At 36.4% G+C, this 22,679-nt stretch overlaps 1 protein-coding gene and 1 pseudogene across 13 annotated transcripts in view; both read left to right on the top strand.

Annotated features, from left to right (window-relative positions):
• The window catches only part of CDK14 (cyclin dependent kinase 14), a 566,062-nt gene that overhangs the window by 372,649 nt on the left and 170,734 nt on the right, over positions 1 to 22,679 (top strand). For all 13 annotated transcript variants that reach the window (XR_012074504.1, XR_012074505.1, XM_072965036.1 and 10 more), the window contains one exon: positions 15,616 to 15,709. Coding sequence is in view for 11 of the 13 variants with exons in the window: in XM_072965036.1 (XP_072821137.1) it covers positions 15,616 to 15,709 (94 nt within the window). In the remaining 2 variants the exon portion in view is untranslated. The remainder of the gene's footprint in view (positions 1 to 15,615; positions 15,710 to 22,679) is intronic.
• Positions 1,270 to 5,676, top strand: LOC102534931 (ATP synthase subunit ATP5MJ, mitochondrial pseudogene; annotated as a pseudogene).

Below are 22,679 nucleotides of genomic sequence, written 5' to 3'. Positions count from 1 at the left end.
GTTAGAAAAAAATTTCTGTACCATTCTTGATATATAGAAAGATGTCTGCATCAAAATTGATTTTGCATATATCAGAAAAGAAATTACCTAATTATTGAGTATTATAAGGCCATTTAGCATTGCATTTTTTAAAATAAGCCTAATCACCATACACTTTGGCAGTATGCAGTGTTCTGCCATCATCCTTAACGATCTTTCTTAAGCCAAGGAAACTTAAATAATAAAACAAGGTTTCCTAGGACTCAGGTTTGTTTACCAGTGTTTACAGAGAGAAAAATCATAATTGAATCCTACTCTGGATAAACCTACTAAAATAAATTTGTTCCATAGAAGGTCCTATCTTGAGTAATTGAGTAATGGTAATAATAATAATTGATTCTTAAGCAATAGTTATAATAATTATAGCAATAGTGGATACTTTAATATGCAAACTATTCTAAGCCCCCTTACGCATTTTTAATTACTTACCTACTGTTCTATGGTACAGTGAAAGAAAACAAAACCCAGAGAGACTGAATAAAATAGTAAAAGCTGTACAGTTAGTGAGTAGAGCCAGCATTCTTACTCAGGGCTAACCCACTCAAAGCCCCTTCTCCGTACAACGTATTACATAGTCTCTTAAGATTATTTACAAGAAACTGTTTTTTTTTTTAATTTTGCTAGTAAAGTGATTCCAAAACACAAATAGTAAATTCCTCTTTCAGACTTTACATTATGCTCTGAGTCATGTTGGATCCTTTGCATGCTACCAATAAAGTGGGTGACTTTCATTCTCACATGACAGCCTTGTGGACCGCCTTTCTCCCCTCACATCAGTTTTCTATATTACATAGTTTTATTCAGGGAGTACTTTCTTTGAAATACACTTAAGACATGAATCATTGGATTGAATACATTTTCAATGCCTATGCTGGCATGTATGCTCCCAACTCCTAAACATTACTCATTTACTTCTGCTAAAATGAATGAGCCCATTTTAAAAAGAATTCTGGTTAGAATGAGAATTTGAGTTCATGAGCTATATAAAGTCATCTGTCTGTCAACATTATTTACACATTTTCTAATTAATCAGTTCATAAGACCAAGGAGGATTCAAATTAGTCACTGTCAAAAGTAACAACTCTTTAAGAGCTTTTGAGAGCTGCTCAAATGATACGTAATCTGAGTGACTTATTGGTGTAGCCACTGACAATGCAATGGAACATGACAACGAAACACAGACAGTCAGAAGGGCATCTAGGGGGTTGAAAACAGCTCCTGGTGGCAGCCATGGTTTCTGAGCCATTCCCACCACTGGTAAGTCCCTTAAAATTAGAAAATTAGAATGATGTAGATGATACCATCCATACCAGGATACCTTTCAGTGTTAATAGTAATTCTGCTAGGGCAATAGGCATAAAACAGGGATTTAACTGTGACATATGGTCGCCTTACTTATATGTGGAGCAATAATTTGCTAAATGCTAGTAATCAGAAGAGACGACGCACTCGAGTGCTAAATTCACACCCAGGACTGCAGGCTACAAACTCAAATTCCTTGCAGAAAACTTCTGTTACATTGCTTAATAACAGATTATCTCCAAAAGTACAGTTCTCTAATATTAGTTTATTATGGCATTATAGAGTGGTTGCCAAAGTTGCTGAATTTAGTTATGGCTTTGGAATGCTGAAGGGAACCAGTTCCATTATTCTATCAAAAGCTTAGCATGGTTATGATCTTTACATCCCATGTTGTTTACCAGGGTGTGTTTGTGAGACAAAGAGTGTATGTTTGTTTTCAATGGATATATTTGGTTACTTATTAGTGATAAGTTAGTTGACTATAAATATATAAAATGAGACTTTGTATGTAGTCTTCACCAATAAATATTTCAAAAACAAATAAAAATTCCCATTTTTTTATATCAAAGTTCACAAAGTAGTTGGTTACCTACAACTGTTTTTTGGATAATTTTTAAATAGTCAGTCACAATGACTAAAGTTTCATGATACTAAGGTAGCCCTTGGTATACTCAGCTGCCTCCCTGGTTCATGAGAATAGCAAGAGATGGTTAAATGTGAAATTCTTCGAGAAACATAAGACTCCACAAAAGTTGAGATTAGTGTTCTTATTGGCTTTTAGTATATCAGTCAGCCATGCTAAATATCTTGCATTTGCATTAACGCACAGCATCAAAGGGTGCTGTAAGATACGTCAAAGAAAAAGAAGCTGTTGTATTTGGCTTTAGGGAGATTAACATACTGTCTTTGTCTCCAGAATTAGAGCAAAATTTTGGAACAAGATGTTCTCACCTTACTCTGTGTGGGGTATGTGTGTATGTGTAATTTGGAAATAAATTAGTACTCAGAGTTTAGAGAACATTGGATGTACACTAGCGCCTTTTATGTTTTAAGTTGTGTATTCATGTAGAAATTGATTCTCTGATCATGTAACTAACAGTGGTTTGTTGTGTATAACGGAGGCAATGCTGTGGGAAAAAACACATTGAAAGCCTAAAGTAGGTTCTGTCTCTGCCACTCTTTACCTGTATGGACTTGGTTGACTAAATCCCTTAACTATCTTTATCTTCAGTTTCCAAATCAGAAAACCTGTATAATTAAACTTATTTCAGATAGAATCAGTAACTAATAGATGCCACAACAGTAACAATAACAAAAGTAGTGATTTCCTGCCTCACCCAATATATTCACCCTCTAGTCCTCTTTCCCAGAAGCAACTACTACTTTCAGCTCTTTTAGGAACTATCTCCATAGGTGTTAAATAATTGTTTATGTTGCTACCTATTAATTTACTATTTTAGGCATTACTACTAAGTAGAGGTATAGTAGACAAGGATTTAACTTCATCAACTTTCCCCCACACTTCCTTCATCTCATTCTGTCAGTATTTTGAATATTAATATGTAAATATTACTCATGATGAAGTCAGGTAGTATTCATGATTATGTATGCTTTCTTGTATAACCTTTTGCTTTTCCTGGACTTTATAATTGTCTCTGATTTGTATTAGTTTAACTGTCTTTGTACCTACTGCTAATTATTTATGGATGTAAAGGATTTGTCAGTTACATATGAAAAGTTTTTTCCAGATGCTCACATTCATCAGCAAATCTAATTAATCCCATTTAATTTCTTGACATCTCTCTTGCTCAACCTTTTTCTTGAAACTTTCTTCTCTTGGCGCTCTGATTTCTTGCCTAAGCACAGCTGAACATCTGTCATCTCAGGACTTCCATTTACCCCTCTCCTGTTGTAAATCCTAAGATAGTTATTCTCTTTTTCCCTCCAAATCTGTTCTCTAACCTCTTCTGCCCTGCTCTGTGTCCTGGATGGCTGATCCCAAGGGAATACATCCCCCAAGCTGCCTTAGCTACTGGTTTCCAGTTGTGATCAGGTAATGGACAAGTGGGAGGAGACAAAGATTAAATATTCATCCCTACTTCTTCCCTGCTTTAGTCCATATCTGGGGGAATGACTAACTACAACTTTTGTGGGGAAGCCCGTCTTTCATGACTCTGTCAATAGATTTCAATAACACTTGACCTTTCTAATTCTAGGGGCAATAGTGGCTTTTAGTCTAAGGCCGATAATGGCTTCCTGCTGTTGCTAGCCTCTTAGTGTTTTACTGTGTCTTATTTGTTCCTTTATGCCTCTATAAGTATTAAATTTATTAGAGTTTTTTCTAGGTTGGATTCATTTCCTTTCTACCTTTACTGATTATAGATTCCCAGTTTCTTGTATTCTTTGTCTTCCTCTTTTAGTTTCCTAAGAAAGAATGCATTAGAGATGCAAGTTTTCAAATTCTTAGTTTTCTGAAAATGTCTTTATTCTGCTTCTACACAAGATTGATAAAGTTTAGGTGAATATATAATTAGGGTTTTTTTCCTTCAGAATTTTCACTCTATTACTGCTAAGAAGTCTGATTCCATTCTGACTCACAATCATTTACATGCCGCCTCCATGCTTTCTCTGTGGAAAGTATTAGACTCTTCTGTCTATCCCTGGTATTCTGAAATTGCTTGATAATGAGCTTTGGTTGTGTCTTTTTCTGTTGATGCCACAGAACAATTAAGCAAATTTCCAAATTTCTGTTAGTGCCACAGACCAATTTCCAAATTTCTCCAGTAGAAACACAGACCAATTAAACATTTTTCATTTAATTTCCCTTTTTCACCTTTGTGTCTCACCCTACTGTCATCTTTTTTTCCTCAGTTTGAAGCCTTTTGGATTTAACGTCTCTAGAGAACACTGTTTCCTGATGGTGGGTTGGGCTGGGAGATGGTCAGGGAAGGCTGATGGGTCAATTGCTTTGGACAAACTTTCAATCCTCCACCCTATTTTCGGTTGTCAGACTCACCTTCACACTTTCTAGAACCTGCATCTCTAGAGTATCTTCTTAGTTGTTGTAGGTAAATACTCTGACTGTAACTTGAAATTGTAACTGCCCATGGTCTGTCTAGATTGCCACACCTTCGTCCACATCTTCTGAAAAAAGATTATCTCTCATCCTCTTATGCTGATGGGTGAGAGCCAAACAAAAACAGCACAGTGCAAGCAGGAGCTTTTTGACTGCCAGCATCTCAGTACAGTGGTAGAAATTTGTAATCCTTAGCATTTAACTGTTAGGGAAGTAATGACAGCTTTATTTATGAAAACAAACTTGAAAAGAAAGAGAAATGCTTTTTGACAAGCTAGTGATGAAAGGGAACAGAATGTGAATTGACAGTTCTTTAAAAGATAAAAAGTTTACATGATTTTATAGAAGTGATTGTACAAAGTAGTTCTTTTGAATCAATGGCATATGTGAATCCAACATAAGCTTGTTATTAAAACAAGTGAAAGCAATTAGTGAAACTCTTTCAGCAAATGTTCCAGTCAATATTGTTTCTAATCCAGTGAGTGAAAAGGTAGACTGTCACCTTATGTGTACAGGGAAGCTATGATGCTTGAATGGAAATGTGATTGGAGAGAAGCATGGAACTTGTATAAACATCATTGTTGGTAAAGAGGTTTGAATGTCTACTTGATACTGTTCATTGAAGGACGAGAGTGGGGACTTCCGTGCTGTTGTGACATTTGTGAATTAATTCTTCAGGACACTGCATTGTCTAGAGTGTACTTTAATTAGGAATCACACTTTTATTTACCAGTATTCTGCCGTATGCATTAATATAATGAATATACTAGTAGCTTTCTTGATTTTAAACACTATATTATGTAATTGATAAACTTAGATTTTTTTTGGTTTAGCTCTTCAGATGTAATGTCTTTAGATTCCTATTGCTAAAAGGTATCATTTTTTTAGTGGAAAAAAAGAAATAGTACAATAATTAAAAAGCAGTTAAAGTCAAACTTAACTACAATAGCCTATCAGTGGCCAAGAAACAGCCTGCTAAATTCCATTAAAATGTAAAAGGAGCACTCAGTGACCTTTCCGTGTCATAGGTTGTGGGTTGGGGCCACCTGAGCCACTGGTCCTGTGCTGAGCTGCTTCAAAGCCTTAAGAATGTTTGAATCCCCATGAAGCCCTACTGTACCCAAGCTTATCAGGAGATTTGGGCAGGAATAGGGATGGTGGGCTTCATCATTTATAAAACCAGGAATGCTGACAAAAGAAGTAAAGCCTGGAAAGCTTGCAGTCCTGTGCCTTTTCATGGTCACCATCAACCAGCTTAACATGGATGGAGTGTTGGTCTGGCTGTGTTTGTTGGGAACGTGGAGCATCATGTTGACTTGTAGACGTGCCGCTGCCCTCATTCATGAATGAGTGTACCTGTGAGATCAAAAAATACATGTATAACAAAACTTAATCATAGTCTATGATAGGCACTTAGTAATTACCAAGGATAGAATCTGAGTAGTTTCCTATTTTCTCATACATAAGTGGTTGTTCATCTTTTGCTGTGGAATTTTATATTTCTCTGATTTCCATATGAGACAGTAGATTCTAAGAATGAGATGCTCACATAATTGCATTTTCTGTAGAGCTTGGCCAGACAGTTCTATTTCTCATTGGTAATTCAGTGGTTCTTCTTTGACTGCCAGCTTTTACCATGTTTGCTTCTGAAAATAAAATATATTCATAACCTAATGTAGCCTCGACAAATTGAAAAACTGTATTATATCAACTATATAAATTTTCATCTGTTTGTCATATTTAATCCTAACATATTTAATTTAGAAACTGTTTCAGAATTTTAACAACCCAGTGAAATCAATTTATAGTTTTGTTACACTGTGGTTTTATGGACATTTTATACCCCTGCACACATACCCCCACCCCACGCCCCCAGTCTGAAGGTTCTTGGTTATGTTGCTCAAGCCAGCTGGTTAGTGGCGGCACAGAGGGGTAAAGCACCTCTAGAATCCCAGGGCAGCCCTCTTCTCACTAAGGTCTGTCTTACACAACATGATTATCTTTATTCATTCATTCACTCCACAAAAGCTTAACAAATTTCCAAGGTTCAAGAGTGAAAAAGACCTAGTAGTCCCTGTCCTCAAGCAGCACCCGCTAGTGCTGCAGCATTACACAACTCCAGGGGGCGTCACTCGTATTGTAGTCTGTACCTATTATCTAGTCTATACAGCCACATTCTAGGGCAAGTCCTTGAGAATATGCCAAGAAGCCCACAGACCTTACAAAAAAATGGACAGTGAGGATTTATAATGGGAAAGTCTTTGCCTTCAGGTCTATCATATGTTATCTAAGATGGCTGTCAAACTTTCCACTGTCAGATAGCATCCATCTAGTCATATATCTTAGTGGTTCTCTTTCCAGCATTTTTAACCATAGTCCGTCAAAGCCCAGTTATGCCATTTGATGACTAGAACTGAATATATCAACCTAACACTCTATAAATTGAAGTTTAGAATTCTCCTTATGGGAAAGTAATTCACATGATGATTTTAGCAGTGATTTGTCTTTGTGATATACTAGATATGATGTCTCTAAAAAGATTACTAGAATGCATCATTTGCTTTGATCTTTAAGATAATTACTCATGAACAGTTTTTTTCCTAATTCTCCACGTTATTACAGGAGGATTAATACATTTGCTGGGAGAAATTTTAAAATATGACTTCCTTGTTCTGCATCAGCTGTCATATAAACAGAAATTAAAGATGTGCAAGGCTTATTAATTTGTTTTTTCTTGTCCTTCCTGGTCTACAGATATTCCTTGGAGAAGTGCTTTCAGTGGTAGCATTTTACATGACTAATCAAATGGGACTTCTCTCTTCCTTTATTGTTCCATAGTACAAGAAATAATACTTCTCTGCTGTTCAGTGAAACATTTTGAGCTTTACATTTTTTTCCTTTATGGTGGTCCTCATTAAGGGCCTTTCCTATTTAAATTTTTGTGTTAATCGTTACTGCTTTGCATATTCCTCGTCTGAATATTCCCAGTTATCTATAACCTGTGGCTGATATCTTTTAACTTTCTCTCTGGAGGTCTTCATTATCTATGGGAGTCTGTTTGCAATTTTCAAGCATTTTTTAACACTGAAAACCATCTTATTTTCAGTACACTAGCAATGGTGATAGACTCCAGTTTTAAGGAGAGTTTTGATTATTTTCCTGCCCAAACTGAATTTTGAAGACTTGATTTTGGGTTTGTATTTGTCCTTGTTAGCATTTGTGTCATCAGGAATGAGAACAAATTTGCCATCTCTATTTCTTCTTTTTTAATCTGACCAGACCAACTAAATAAAGACACTTGTTCTAACTGGGGAGGAGACGTGGTATGATGAAGGGCTCACTGGCCCAGGATTCTGAGTAACAGTTTCAGGTTCTGGGACTGAAACTAAGACATTTAAATGTGTAATACAATTTCCTTACATGTAAAAATCAAAGCATAAAGTCCCTCTGTCTCTAAATTTTAGCAGGCCAGTAATTTGTACTGCTGAACCAGAGGTTTCCATGGAGACCGTTGGAATTCCTTCAGAGCGACATAAATGAAGTTAAGGTTTAGATATTTTGGTGAAGTGACTGAACTGATTTTTTTCTGGTGTTTAGTTTTGTATGATGATATTAGTTCTAACTCAAATTCCTTTCTCTACTGCACTCTCTTATATGCATTCCTCAGACTATGGAATTCATTCACTCATTCATTTGAAAGATGTTTATTGAACACCTGTTTTGTACCAGGCATCAGATTAGGTCCTGGGGCTTATAGAAATGAGAAGAATTCATCTATGCCTTTAAGGTCAGAAGGAAAAACAGCATAATAAGCTAACACAGGTATACAGTTAGTACAGTGATGGCTCAGAGGTGACAGTGATACATTTATCCTTGGTGGATGGTTGAAGAGAAGTAGAGGATCAGGGGAGATGTCACCAGGTGGCAGTTGTCTGACTTGTCAAAGGCATTTTTGAAAGTTGACAGAGCTAGAGGAAGGACATGTAGGCCATGCCGTGGACAAAAAGTAGCCCACCAAGGGGTGAACAAGCTGATATTTGTAGGTATGGGAGGACAGAGTTGAAGAAGCAGGTTGGAAAAATGGAGAGGGGGGAAGGTGATTGGAAATCAGGAATATTTAGGAATAGTTGGGATGTGACAACATGAGAGTGATATTGGAAGGGCAAGGGCTTCAGATGATTCCTGGATTTCTGGGTAGGTAACTAGACCAGGGAGCAAAAAAACAGCTTTCCCATGTGATTGAAATATATATATACATGCGTATATACTTTATACATTTTCTATATTATGATATATATATATAATTTATATATAATATATAAAATAAATAATTGTATTATATGAAGTGTATATATACATATGCACATACCCACACTAAAATACATATATGTACTGAGATATGTGTATACTGAAATACATACCCTAAAAATACGTACATAGATATGTGCATATTAAAATGTACAAGCAAGAATAAACATTGTAACTTAAAGCACTCATGCCAGCTAGTAGTTTAAGGTGGTTAGGCTTCTTGATCTTTTTGGCAAGTCGTATTTCAGATGGGGACACTGACAATAGGCTCCCTCTCACTGCCTGGCCCCTCCTCCCCAGTCAGCAGCAGGCCGCCCTGGGCCGTGGCGTTATTGAACCTCTTTAACTTCTGGTACTTCATTCTTTGCTTTTGTTTAATTTTTGTTCTGATATGCTTAGTTTGTAAGCACAACTTTTGAGAGGTATAATTTTCTTTCATAGACTGATAAATAAATCTTAAAGTTTCCCCTTATATAAGAAAATCTGTTGTTTTGAATTGAATGTCTTCTGAGATGGGCTTTTACCCACAGTCTAGTGTTTGGATTGGTTTTGTTTTCATTCCTTGAGAGCTAAGCACTCCATAGAAGTATTTGACTAAGATATATTGTGCCTATCTGTGCCTAATGAAGCACTAACCACAGCAAATGATGAGTGACAGTTTAATCAATTCAGTTCCTTCAGTAGTCACCAAGGGCACATGGAATGTAATTTTTTAATCTTTCACTTTTCAAATACTGCAAATGCCAACGTGAAAAGATCACATCTGTTATGTGTAATAAATTTTCTTGCAAGTTTAGCCAAAAAAAATTTTTTTTTTAAATTTTAGTCCTTTAGAAGCTAACCTCCCAGGGAACAAAACTCTTTGTTCTATTTGTTCTATTTTACAAATATATATATTTGTAAAGAAAAGTGAGATAAATAAATGGCCACTTTGTGCGTCAAATTGCACTAGCTTTAATTGCATAATGGTGTATTTCAGTGAACCATGGCTAAATAAAATTACCTATTAGGTTAATTAATGTGGAACCTTTCTGAGTTGGTATTGCATCCCTATGTGTTAAATTTAGATTGTGTTTAGCATTTAATCTAACTTATTTTTGTTAGTCTACTGTTTCTTTTTGGCCCCCTTGGGTAGAGCTTGGATGCATATTTAGAGAATTAATCTGAATTATAAAACTCCTTTCAAAACATAATTACCTAGATTCCTTTGGATTCTTGCTCCTCGTTTTCTGGTCTTGTGACCAGCAGCATTGGCATTGCTTAGCTGGTTAGAAATGCAGGACCTCAGGCCTCAACCCACATTTAGGTGATTAGAATCTGAATCCTAACAATGATAACCTTTTTTTTATTCCCCTGCCCCTATATAGCCCCTCAGCACTTCCTACTCCCAACTGGTAACCACTAGTTTTTCTTCTGTGTCTGTGAATCTGCTGCTTTTTTGTTTTATTCACTAGTTTGTTGTATTTTTTAGATTCCACATTTAAGTGATATTGTACAATATTTTCTTTCTCTGGCTTATCTCACTTAGCATAATGCCCTCCAAGTCCATCCATGTTGCTGAAAATGGCAAATTTTAATTTTTTATGGCTGAATAGCTTTCCATTGTATATACATACCACATCTTTATCCAGTCATCTGTTGATAGACACTTAAGGTTCTTCCACACCTTGGCAATTGTAAATAATGCTGCTGTGGACATTGGAATGCATGTATCTTTGAATTCGTGTTCAAGTATTCTTCTTTTGTTTCTTTTCAACCATTTTAAAATTTAAAAGCCATTTTTAGCTCAAAAGTTGTATAAAAACAGACACTGGGTAAGATTTGGCACATGGTCTGTAGTTTGTGGGCCCTTGTGTATTGTTGCATGTTACCCTTGCCCCCACCCAGTAGAGAGAGGGTTTCTACTATCATTAGTCCCATGCATTTGCTACCATGAGTGGGAAAGAATGAAGTGGCTTTACAACTAGTGCTTCTGTCCTCAAAGCTGTTAAAATAACAGTTCTCCACTCTATGTCCTCTACTGGTGAGCTTTGTTCTCCGTGAGTATTAGGATACAGAAGAAAATTGAGAATTTCTAGCCTAGGAATAAAACACAGACTTCTTAGAGTATGGACTCTGACTCTCTTTTTGACTTTTCCTTCCCTTTTCCACGCAGAGCCGTAACAATAGCACTTGGCTCTCTCAAGATTTCTCAGTTATTGGCTCCTGTTTTCTCTGCCTGGAAGCACCGTTCTCCTTCCTGGCTCCACCACATCATTATCCACTGGGTTCCACTGGTGCAGGTCCTTCCTCGCCCCCGACATTGAGCTAACTAAGCATGTCCTCTCGTGCTCCTTTGATACCTTATCATGGGAATTATGTAGAATGTTTTAGAATTGTTGTGTTTATAACATACATATTTGAAAGACGTGTGAGAGACATTTTCCCCAAATTGACAACAGTCCTAAAAGTTTATGTGACCATACCAATAATAAGTAAAGCTGGGGGAAAAAAACAGTTTTCCATACCATCAGGAAAAAAAAGTCATCATTATGCTAGAGGAACAACTAAATTATCTCTTTGTTCTCTTTATAGAGAAATATATTACAGAATTTTCATGGAAGAAGTAATTGAATATTACCAAAACTGTAGAAAGAAAAGTATTAGGAGGGGTGTCAGACCATTAATAAATATATTGTATTATTTTTCTGAGTTACATATTATTTGCCACATTTGTTAGCTTTAAAAATTTATAATTTCTTTTGATTAATGTTTCTCATCCTAAATTCACTTTTGTACCCAATTTTTAATTCATAATTTTGTATATTTTTCATAATGAGAACTCCCAAATTGTATGAGCTTCAGGACTAAAAAGTGGTCTGTCTCTGCTTATAATGACAAAAAATTATCAATTCTGCTTAAAATCTTGATTTGAATCATAATGAAAAAATATTTGCATAGCTGTGGCATAAAATAAATTAGTAAATTTTAAGATCAAAAGAATTAAAGGTGTGTGAGCATGAGTGGGTGTTTTATATATTACCTTGCCTGGTAACTAATCCTAAAATAAGAGTCTGAACACATTGCATCCTGTGACACCTTTAATTGGGAGCTTTTGTGACCAAATTCTTATTCTTGAAAAATTTAGACTAAGTGGTTGATAATTACACAATGATTCAAATTCCGCAAAGAAGCAAATTAAAGGAGATGTTTCCTGAAATAAGATTATATGTCATAAATAAAGAGTTTAAGTGGTTGAATTCTTTGTCAGTAAACCACTCAAGGCAGTCATCTTAATCCATCAATAGAGAGGTAGCACAGGGCTAATGGAGGGTAGCAAAGAAAAAAGAAAAAAAGAGGAAAGCAGGCAGTTGTCCCTCCGTATTAAGTTGAAGGGCTTTTTATTGCTGTTTAGCAATAAAGAAACTCCAGTAATAAAGTATTCTGCTATGTTAAGATGCTGATATATTTATACTTCTACTTTTTTATTTGTTGTGCTTTCTCTCTTTTTCTAAATCCTTTAAACATAATTCTCTCAGCTTCATTAGTATACCCTCAAGCATCTTTGAAAAATGACAGCATAGGAAACATCCATTAGAAATGAGAGTCCAAATCCCTTAGCCAGCTAAGCAGATAAGAGCCTACAGAAGTGCTATATCATCTTATTCCGACTGAGTAGCGTTGCAGCATAGATTTATCTTTTAAATTGTTCTAAGTAACGAATTATGGAGATGTTATGAACCAAGCACAAGTAGTGGTAAAAGAATTCCATAAATAGTTCTGACAGTGTAAAAGGTTACCTCACCAGTCGCTTGGCAGAGTACACAATGTGGGTGGAGGTGGCTTCTGCTGAGGGTCTTTGCACTCACAGTTGCAGCTTGTGGTGGGAGAGACTAAGGTCAGAGGTAGAGAATAAAGTTTACAGTCTGAATAGAAAAAAAGGAAAGTACTGGTAACTATTAAAGAGTCAGGATATTTTATGTCAACTTAAATAAGGAGACAGTAGAAATGTAGGTCAGTAGCCTTAGAAAAGAATTCTTGGTATAAAAATGTGAAAAACCACGAAATTGAAATTTTAGACCTAACTGGATATCTGAAGCCCCAATATTTATAAGAGTATCATTGCATTTTAGTATATCAATAAAATAACTCTTGATATCTGTTGTCTCTCAAATCTTTTAAAATTTTTTATTATTATTACTATGATTTTTATACTTTTTTGTTAAAGTATACCTGATTTACAGTATTATATTACAAGTGTACAACATACTGTTTCAGTATTTTTATAGATTATATTCCATTTAAAGTTATTACAAAATAATGGCTATATATCCCTCTGCTGTACAATGTATCTTTGTTCCTTATTTATTTTGTACATAGTAGTTTGTATCTCTTAATCCCATGCCACGATCTTGCCCCTTTCCTCTCCCCTCTCACACTAGTAAACACTAGTTTGTTCTCTATATCTGTGAGTTTGTTTCTGTTTTGTTATATACATTTTTTATTTTATTTTCTAGATTCCACATATAAGTGATAACAGAGTATTTGTCTTTCTCTAACTTATTTCACTGAGCATGATACCAACTATACTTAGTGGTCCATCCATGTTGTTGCAAATGGCAGAATTTCTGGGCATACTGGACTGATCTGGTGCACTGCTCCCTTAGGCGCCAGCAGTGGCCACCCTCATTCAGATGCTATTTCAGCTGGCTGGCTCCATCTCTCACAACCGCGCACTCCCCTGGACTGTGGCAGCCCTCACCCTAGTGTGGAGCTGCATCATGAAGCAAGTGGGGCCAGAATGAACACTAGGCTCAAGCTGGGGCGTCCACATGAAAGTGGTCACAGGAAACTGGCCAGAGTCCAGTGCAGTTTCAATTTGCTCTCTTTGCCTTGTTTTGAGGGTAAGCAAGTGTGTGTGTGTGCTTCACAAGTGGACTCTAGGTTTCTTACAGTCCTTCTGTTAGTCGTGCTGGTTTTCTAACGAGCTAAGAGGACTCATCTTTCTTCCTGCTGTTGGACCCCAGGGCTGGAGTGCCTGATACGTGGCCCAGACAGCTCCCTCCCCAGGGAGGATCTCCCTCTTCTTCTGAGTCCCCTCCCAGAACACAAGTCCCAACCCAATCACTTCTCTTCCTTTCCTACTTAATTCTGTATGAATCTTTCCTACAGGTTGTACAAAAGTCTTCCTGCGGGTTTTAGTTAGTTTTCAGTGAGAATTGCTCCACTTGTAGTTACATTTTTGATGTGCTTGCTGGGGAGGTGAGTCCCATGGCCTCCTAGTCCGCCATCATGATCTTGATCTCCCTCTTATCTGAAAAGGAAACAGCTTGTGTTAAAACCCATCACCCTAGAGCATTGATTTTGAAATTAATTCTTATTACTAAAATGGAATTATTTTTTATGATATAAAGTAGCTTGTGTTTGTTTTCAGTCATTTTGACTCCGTATGCTATTGGTATTTAATTTGGATAAAAATTACATGATGTCATAGAGAGGAGATTTCTGCTAATGTATTACCTCTTTAATTCAAAACATTGTTTATGTACAACTGGGGCAGCTATAGAGAAGTAAGTTCATTGTCTTTAACCTACAGAGGGCCTGAAATAAGTTAAATATATAAGGGTTTGCTCACCATAAATTGAATGTGAGTGGAGCAATTGAAGAAGTGTCCCAATATGTTTACGATTTTTTTAGGATACTTTCGGGAAACTTAAACCCATTCAAGGTAGAGCCATTTTTTTTTTTTAATCCTGGAGAATTGCTGGAAGATAGAGAGATCTAGCAAAAACACTGGATTATCTGAGCATTGAGGCCTTCAGAAAGTGGGAACCAGATCAATTCGGTGAGTTCCATCTGTAGGAAAGTGGCCATTCTTGCTGCTTCTCTGCCATTAATGTGACTTATCCCATCTACATATGCTAGTTTCTTTCTGTCCTGCTCCCAAGTGACTTGATCTTCCAAACTTCCAGCAGAAGTATCTGATTGGCTCTCTGCCTATACTATGGATTGGATGTTCCTGTTGAGTTAGGTGCAGTCTTCTGTGGTCTAGGGGGCTAGGTCTCCTGATATGCTGACCTGCCGTGCCAGGTAAGGACTGTGAGCATGGGGGCTAAGCTAGGTGAGGAAGTTAATTATAATAGATGGCCAATATGCTGAATAAGAGCTTAACAAACTCATAAACGGAGGTGTCCTGTCTGGCAGAATGCTCATGGAAGGCTTTGTAATTAGATTACAGAGGTTGGGTTGGATTTGCATGTCAAGAGCAAATAGATGAAGAAAAAGGGAATTCTAGGTAGTGGAGCAATTTGAGCCAGGTTGTGGCAGTTTATGCTTGGCCCGTGGGCAGGTCACGCTGGCTTAGAGATCATCAGTGTAGTTGCCCTAAATCACCTGAGCAGCCCGAGTCAATGCCTGGCCTCCAGCTGATTGAAACAATCTCTGAGGTTTGTGTTCAGATCATTCGCATTTTTAAAAAGTTCCCCAAATGATTTTGGTGCAAAGAGAGATTTGAGCCCTCTCGACAGCTAGAGAAGACAATACATTATGAATTCGTGATATAGGGTTGGAAAAAGATGTAGAGCAGGACTGTGGAGGGTTTCTGTATCAGGCTAAGGAGTTTCTTGGCTGTGTCCTGTGAGTCAGGTGAAACCAATGAGGTTTACATTTTATTGGTTTCCACCACTTTCTGAGCCTAGTATAGCTGCATCTATTTGGAGTCCTTTCTGGGCAGTAGACAGAGAAAGGGATGTTATGGAATCTCGGTACGTGTCATACAGCCCTTTATACCCATTGAGAATATTATTTATTCATTGTTCCTTTCCTGTAGGAGTAGATGTTCTAATTCCAGATTTAGTTTTCTAAGCAGAATATATTGAAATTTTTGTAACAATTCTTCCTTCTCTCTTTAGGGGAGTCGGCTGTATCTTTGTTGAAATGATCCAAGGAGTTGCTGCTTTTCCAGGAATGAAAGACATTCAGGATCAACTTGAACGAATATTTCTGGTAAGTTCTTTTCAGAATGCTTCTGAGAAAAATTGGTTTCGACTGCATCCTTTGGTGACAAATTCTACAGTGGTAGTGGAAAATAATTTCAAACAAATTTGTTGGTTGCCACATTTAATTCTAAAATATTTTTCGTCTTTGCAAAAGCAGGAAATTAGTGAAAAATTATATTTTTAAACCACTGCATGTGAATAATATGCCAAAATGGTAAGAAAGAATAGGACATCAAAGGCAATATAGAAGAATAGGTTAAAAGTGAGAGCTCTGACAGAAAAATTCCAAATAATTTATACAGCCATCCTCCCTTCAAGTAGGCATAGCTTAACCCCCCGCCCCAACCCACTCACTTACACGTAGGGTTTGATAAGTAACTTTTTTCCCAAAGGTAGAGCATGGAAAGAGGGAGTATAGTAAATCCAAAATGGAGAAACTAGGCAAACTACTACAGCCAGGTTTTCAGGGGTAAGATCATCAAAGATAAGCTGCATTGGTAGCTGGTACCCTTCATGTACCCTTAATATATCTTAATGTATTAAGATGGCACTTCCTCTCTGTGATCTTCCTCCCAAAACCATAACCCCAGCCTTATCAGGAACAACACATCACACAAATCCAAATTGAGAGAGATTCTGCAAAATACCTGACTAGTACTCCTCAAAACTGCCAAAGTCATGAAAAACAGGAAAAGTCTGAGAAACTGAGGAGGCTCAGGAGACATGACAGCTCAATGTAATTGTCCTGCAAGGAATCTGGGAACAGAAAAAGAACACTAAGGAAAAACTAGTGAGATCCAAGTGAAGTGTGCAGTTCAGTTAACATCAGCATCCCAGTGCGTGCCCCTTAGTTGTGACGGACGTTCCCTATAATGTAAGGTTTCAGCAACTGGGGAAACTGGTCAGGGGAATCGAGGAACTCTGTACTACTTGTCCCAACTTTGCTATAAATCTGGAACGATTCTAAAATGTAAAGTATTTAATTTTTCTTAAATCTGCAAAAAATAAAAGTGAAATTTGTTCTGTAGCTAAAGAACCTGGAATTATCACCTGCTCTGTTGCCTTGGGCAAAGTACTTAGCTCTCTAAGCCTTAGTTTTCTCATGGGTAAAATAAGGGATAATGATAACACCTACCTTATAGATGGTTTTGAGGAATAATTCACTTAATTACACAAAATGCTTTTAGAACAATGCCTGACACATAATAAGCACCCCATAAATATATTGTTATTATTTTTATCAAATCATTTTTATACCAGATATTTTCGTTAAGTGGAACTTTCGCGTTAGCTAATATTCATATAAACTTATTTAACACATGGAATAAGAGCTCCTTTTGTTAAAATGATTCAGACTATAGACATTGTAGTAGTAACCACACTATCATATTCTTCTCTTCTTCAATAAAGTTCCCATATGAAATCACTGGGGCGCATTTTAGTATGGACTATGTCGAGAGATGTACTTATTGGATTATGCAAGGATAGCCTTAAAATGTAGATTTCACATTAAGTAGTAAGTATAAGGACTGCAGGCAGGTGTAGAGATACGAACTGAGACTCCATCACCACCATGTTCACCTTGGTATCAGCATTAAAATGATAAGAAAAGGAGAATGGAAACTAGAGAACCAAAGCACATGTGATTCCTTCATGCAGTATCTTCTGTCACAGGCACCCCTGTGTACTCACAGCAAGTGGACAAACAGCAGTGTCCCTAATATTACAGCGACTTTCTTCAAAATATTGTCCTGTTGGTTTCTTCTCCCAGAAGCTGTCTGTATCCACTTCCTTTCAGTTTTTCTTAAGTATTACTTGTTATCCATAAATTACCATACAGAATGTTAAAATAATCTCTTGTGATTTTAATAATCCATCTTCATAATTATGAAAAATTCCCACAATGTCAAAAAGTATAAAAGTTGAAAGACCCCTTTGTCCTACCATCCAAGAAAATGACGTTTAGTATTTTGATATATACCCATTTCTACACATGTTTAAAAAATTAAGTCATATTTATATAGTATTTTGTAACTTTCTATTTTCACTTAACAATAATGGAATTAACACCTTTTATTGAGAAAGAAATCCAGAAACGTACCACCATTCTTAATGACAGGGGAGTGTTTCATAAGTACAGATGAGATATTATTTGCTTAATCAGTCCCATACTGATAGCTTGTTTATAGTTTTTAACTGTTGTAAAGTGCTACCGGAAACCTTTGCATAGTTATCCTGTTAGTTAAGGAAAATTATTAGAATTGAAAGTCCTTAATTGGACTTAATTTTCATTAATCTATTGACCGTTCTTCTGCATCCTTCCCTTCAGCTGAACTCATGAGACACTTGCCTGTCTCTGTTCCCGAGTAAATCACTTACTGATTTCAGTGAGATTGTATTGAGCCCATAGGCTATATTACAAAGAAGTGATATGAAATTGAGCTTTCCCATCCAAGAGTAAATCATTTTTTTCCTCATATTTCATGGCCCTTTGTGTAATTGTAGCATAAACATACCTTCTTTTCCTTTTTTCTAACCAAGACTTTATTTTCATTTAATTATTTTAAATAACTTTCCACAGTTATTTTCTCAAAAATACAATGAACTTGTTCATATATTGTATCATTGAAAAAAAATGGCAGGAGAGGAAATTTTAATGGACTGTAGTTTGCATCATATAGATTTTTGTGCTAAGATATATCTTTAAATACTTAGCTTTTTAATTTATTTAAAGCTCAAGTATAATAATAATAATACCACTTAATTATATTCTGATAATAATTTCCTAAACTTTAGATTCCACTTAACTATTCAGTCTCAGATAGCTATTGAACAATACTTATATAACCTTGTCAAAGTACTGATTTTTTATGCTAAAATCATTGATTTACTATGGTTTGAAATCAGAAAACTTCAGAGGAAATTTATATAGAAAGAAATACTGCCACTTATACATTATTTCAGGATGAATTTAAAAGAAAAGGAAATGGTTATATAAATGAGGCATATTCCATAGCAGTAGTACCAAAAAGTGAGTTTCCTGAAAGCATAGTTTATTGGTATACCTTAGTTAGTGTTTCAATTTTTGATATTATTTTTATAATGTAAGTAATTTCCAGTAGGTACTGTCTTTGTTGGATTGCTTCCTGTATGGAGATTTTGCTATTATTTCTTAATTTTATGGCAATTATTTCCCAATTTTATGGGTATTCAAAGACCTTTGAGCTATGACTAGGCTTTTAATAAATCGAAGAAAGAAATCGTAAATTTTCCATGGGAATATTGATACACTAAGCTACTGTTTGCTCTTATTAGAGGACAGAGACCCTTAAATGCAGATAAGCATCATGATTAACAGTAATAACTCCTTCATTTACTGTAGTTTTTTACATATGTAGTGATTTTTATAAGTAAAATATCCTTTGGTAATTAGGAGATAAAGATCCTTATCTTTATAAAATTGCTGCTTTAGAATTAAGTAATGTAATGTTTTACCCTGAAGAGTTTGACATGACCAAAAAAAGAGAAATCTACAAACTTCTTTTGGCAGTAAATGTTACCGTCTTAAATATTTCATTTCTTCCACTGAGTTGTTTGATTTTGCAAATGTTAGCTGTATGACACATTAAAGAAGCAGACTCTCAGGGGTGGTGTGATCATTGGAAGGAGAAATTTAACTAACCCAGTATTGGTTGAATCACTGGGAAAAAATGCTTTTCCTTGGCAACCTTTTATGTCTGGTCTGAAGGGGACTGACTTAAATGTGATTAAGTCCACTTTCACGGGCTTCTCTTGCAAAGTGCCAGAGACTCATTTCCAAAGCAGCAGTTGTGTATCTGGCCTCTGGTAAAGCATTGCCAAGGAGATAATCAACATTGAAAAGTCACGAAACATAGGATTGTTTGGTTTGGTTTGTTTTGTGTTTTAATACAGAGATTAAGTCCATTCATTTGCCTGTGAACTGTATCTAGAAAGGTGGTTAATAACTTGGAAGCACACAATTATTAGCTTATTACCCAAGATGACTAACATACTAACTCCCACACACTGAGTCTTTATGTGAAAAGCAGCAAAGATCAGTCAGTAGAGCCTTTATATTTTTCTTTTGAAGGTTTTCTTTCCTTATTTTTTTCTCTTTCCTTCCTTTGGTGGAAAGAGTTACATTTTTAACAAATTCAGTGCATTCACTTCTGCAGCATCATAACTGTGTTGATATATGTAAGGTGGACTGGATGTGCTACAGTCTGAGATTTCACTATTAAATTGTTTTCCTTGAAATTGTGATGCTCATATACAAGAAAGGAAGGAAAGTGATGGAATTTTGACAAATTATATTCAAGACATTTTGAATGGCCAGGTGAATGGGCACCTACTTCTCTAAGCAGTAACTCTGCACTTACGGGATAAGAGTGATTTATTTTTATTTCTTCTGCATTGTTCACTTTTTAATATTCATGATGTGTTCTCTTCACCTCTGTTAGCTGTGAAAATAAACAGTAGATGCATTCATTGAGGTAAATATGATATTTAGAATGGCAAAATGAGAATTAATAAGAAAATTTGTATTCTAGTCACATTGTTCTGAACTGAAAAAGAAATCTACTTGATGGAATCCTGGGAACGTTCTTTTGTCACTTCACAATAGCTGGACAAATGGCAGAGAGTGCTTGCACAGCTGTCTGAGACCTTTGGCAGATGCTTCTGGGTTTGTGTGGCTCACGGCCCAGTGTACAGCAGCCACGGCAGAGGGGCTGGTGTGAATGTCTCTGGGGGTTGTCCTAGTTCTCCCTGCCTTTGAATGTTGATTAATGCCATGGGGCTCACCTTTCCCTGTCTCCTGCATCTTCTGGCTTGCAATGGGATTTCATCCACCGTTATTTGTTAACAAGTTGTACATTATTTAGTTGGTGCAGTTGTTAAAATGTTTCTCTTCTTCGTATATGTCATTCAGAATTTAAAAGAGAGAGAGAGAGAGAGAGAGAGAGAGAGTGCGCGCGCGTGTGCGTGTGTGTGTGTGTGTGTGTGTGTGTGTGAAAAGAGCCACTTGCAACTTTGAAATCTACTACTCAGCCTGGCTTTTGAGTCAGATCTTCCTTAAGCCTCTGTGTTTTTCAGTGAATTGACTGCAGAGATGTCATCTGTAGATCCAGTTTCGATCCTTCTTTCCTTAACCTGGCTCTCTAGAATCTTAAAGGTAACCATAAGCCTGAGGTTTTAGTGATTGTCTAGAACAGCCATATAGAATGTAAAAGAAAGCTGACACTACTTCCTTCAATGGGGATTACCATCCAATTGGATGTAGCAGCCTCGTTGTTAAGATGGAACATTGCTATCACAGATTTGTATCATCATTCCCATTATTGGGTTGCTTCAGGTGCTATCCACTACACTTCTTCAACACTCACTCTGCGGCACTAGGTACCATGGAGATGGGAAGAAATTGTGTGCCATGGTGTCCTCCCTGGAGAAAGTGAGGACAATCAAGATAGGCAGGCAAGACGTACCTTTAAGAATAGAGTCATGAAAAATTGCTGAGCAGTTGATCAGCAGATGGGAGACCCAGTAATAATAGTAGATCCTGTATTAATTAAAATATACTGAACTCTAATAAGAGTTAAAAGTATAATTCCAATCCTAGATTGTTTTTTCCCAGAACAAGCCACCTTTTCTAATTGGATTGTAGTTTCTGCATCTGTAAAGGGAGAAGATGAGCTAAATGATTTCAGTACTGTCTTGCAGCTCTAGCATTTTTTAATTGTAAAAATGCGTGATATTGCAGGATTATACATAAGGGCTGTGAGTGTTTAAAGAGAAAATTGCTAAGGCCGTTTTTGTTAAGCATTGAAGAAAGTACAAATTTGAAGTAGAATATGGAAGATGGGGGCCATTAGGCAATGCAAGATGGTACAGGTGTGGAGGAGGGGCAGTAGGAATCTGTTCTGTGTGGATGGAAGGTAAGACTGGATGTTGAAGACTGGATTTTGATAGATTGAAGACTTTTAATTTTATTTTATCTGTAAGAAGGAGACAGTACAGTTTTTAAAGACAAGAATAATGAGGTTAAAATGGCATTTTAGCAAAATTAGTACCATATATAATGATAAACTCAACTATATAAAGACTGACAGAATTAGAGAGCCAAGCAATCATGTTAGAGTAGATACCAAAAATATGAAGCAACATTTTTTTAAAGTCAATTTTAGAAAAACAAGGTGGGGGAGATGGGTTATAATACCACCCACGCCTCTTTTAACTTATACATGTTTCTTTGCAGCCTCATTAATAGGCATAGTTATTTACAAGGTAAATACTTTTTCAAAGTGTTAAGCATATAAAAAAACCAAAAATTTTAAAGCAATATGAAAACAAAAATCACCATGTAGAGGTAACCAGTGTTAAATATTTTTATACTGTCTTTTCTAGACTTTCACAATTGGGTTCATAAAAAATTTATGGTTTTCATATTCAGCTTCTCTTTATTTCCACATTAAATAGGGAGCAGTTTCCAAGCCATTAATATATGCTTGAAAATATTATTTTAATTGTGCTATAATATCTTACTAATGCACCCAAATGTACTAACACGTTGCCTTATTACTAGGTAATTTGCTTGCAGTTTTTATGCTACGGTAAGCATCACATGTTTTTAGCTCGTTCAGTTATTCTTTCAACAAGAAATATTAGGCATCTATTCTGTGCCTGGTACTGTGCCTGCAGGCGGTGGTAAACCAACAGACATAGTCCCTGCTCATCTCAGAAGTACTGTCAGCTGGGCTACATGTGCATAGCTTCCAGAAAGTCAGATCAGAAGGATGTTGTTGTGGAACTGTTGTGACACATCTCATATGTAAATGATACGGACGAGAAAGGAATCAAAGGTGACTTCAGAGTTTCAAGCTTGTGGAACTAAGTGATTGATGAAGTCGTGGAAAATAATGGGGACATTAAAAAGGAGTGGCAGTGCAGGGAGAGGAAGA

This window comes from Vicugna pacos, chromosome 7 (assembly GCF_048564905.1).
Source record: "Vicugna pacos chromosome 7, VicPac4, whole genome shotgun sequence".
Taxonomy (NCBI): Eukaryota; Metazoa; Chordata; class Mammalia; order Artiodactyla; family Camelidae; genus Vicugna; species Vicugna pacos.
The sequence above is the reverse complement of the archived record's forward strand: the minus strand, read 5'-3'. Positions and strand labels throughout refer to the sequence as shown.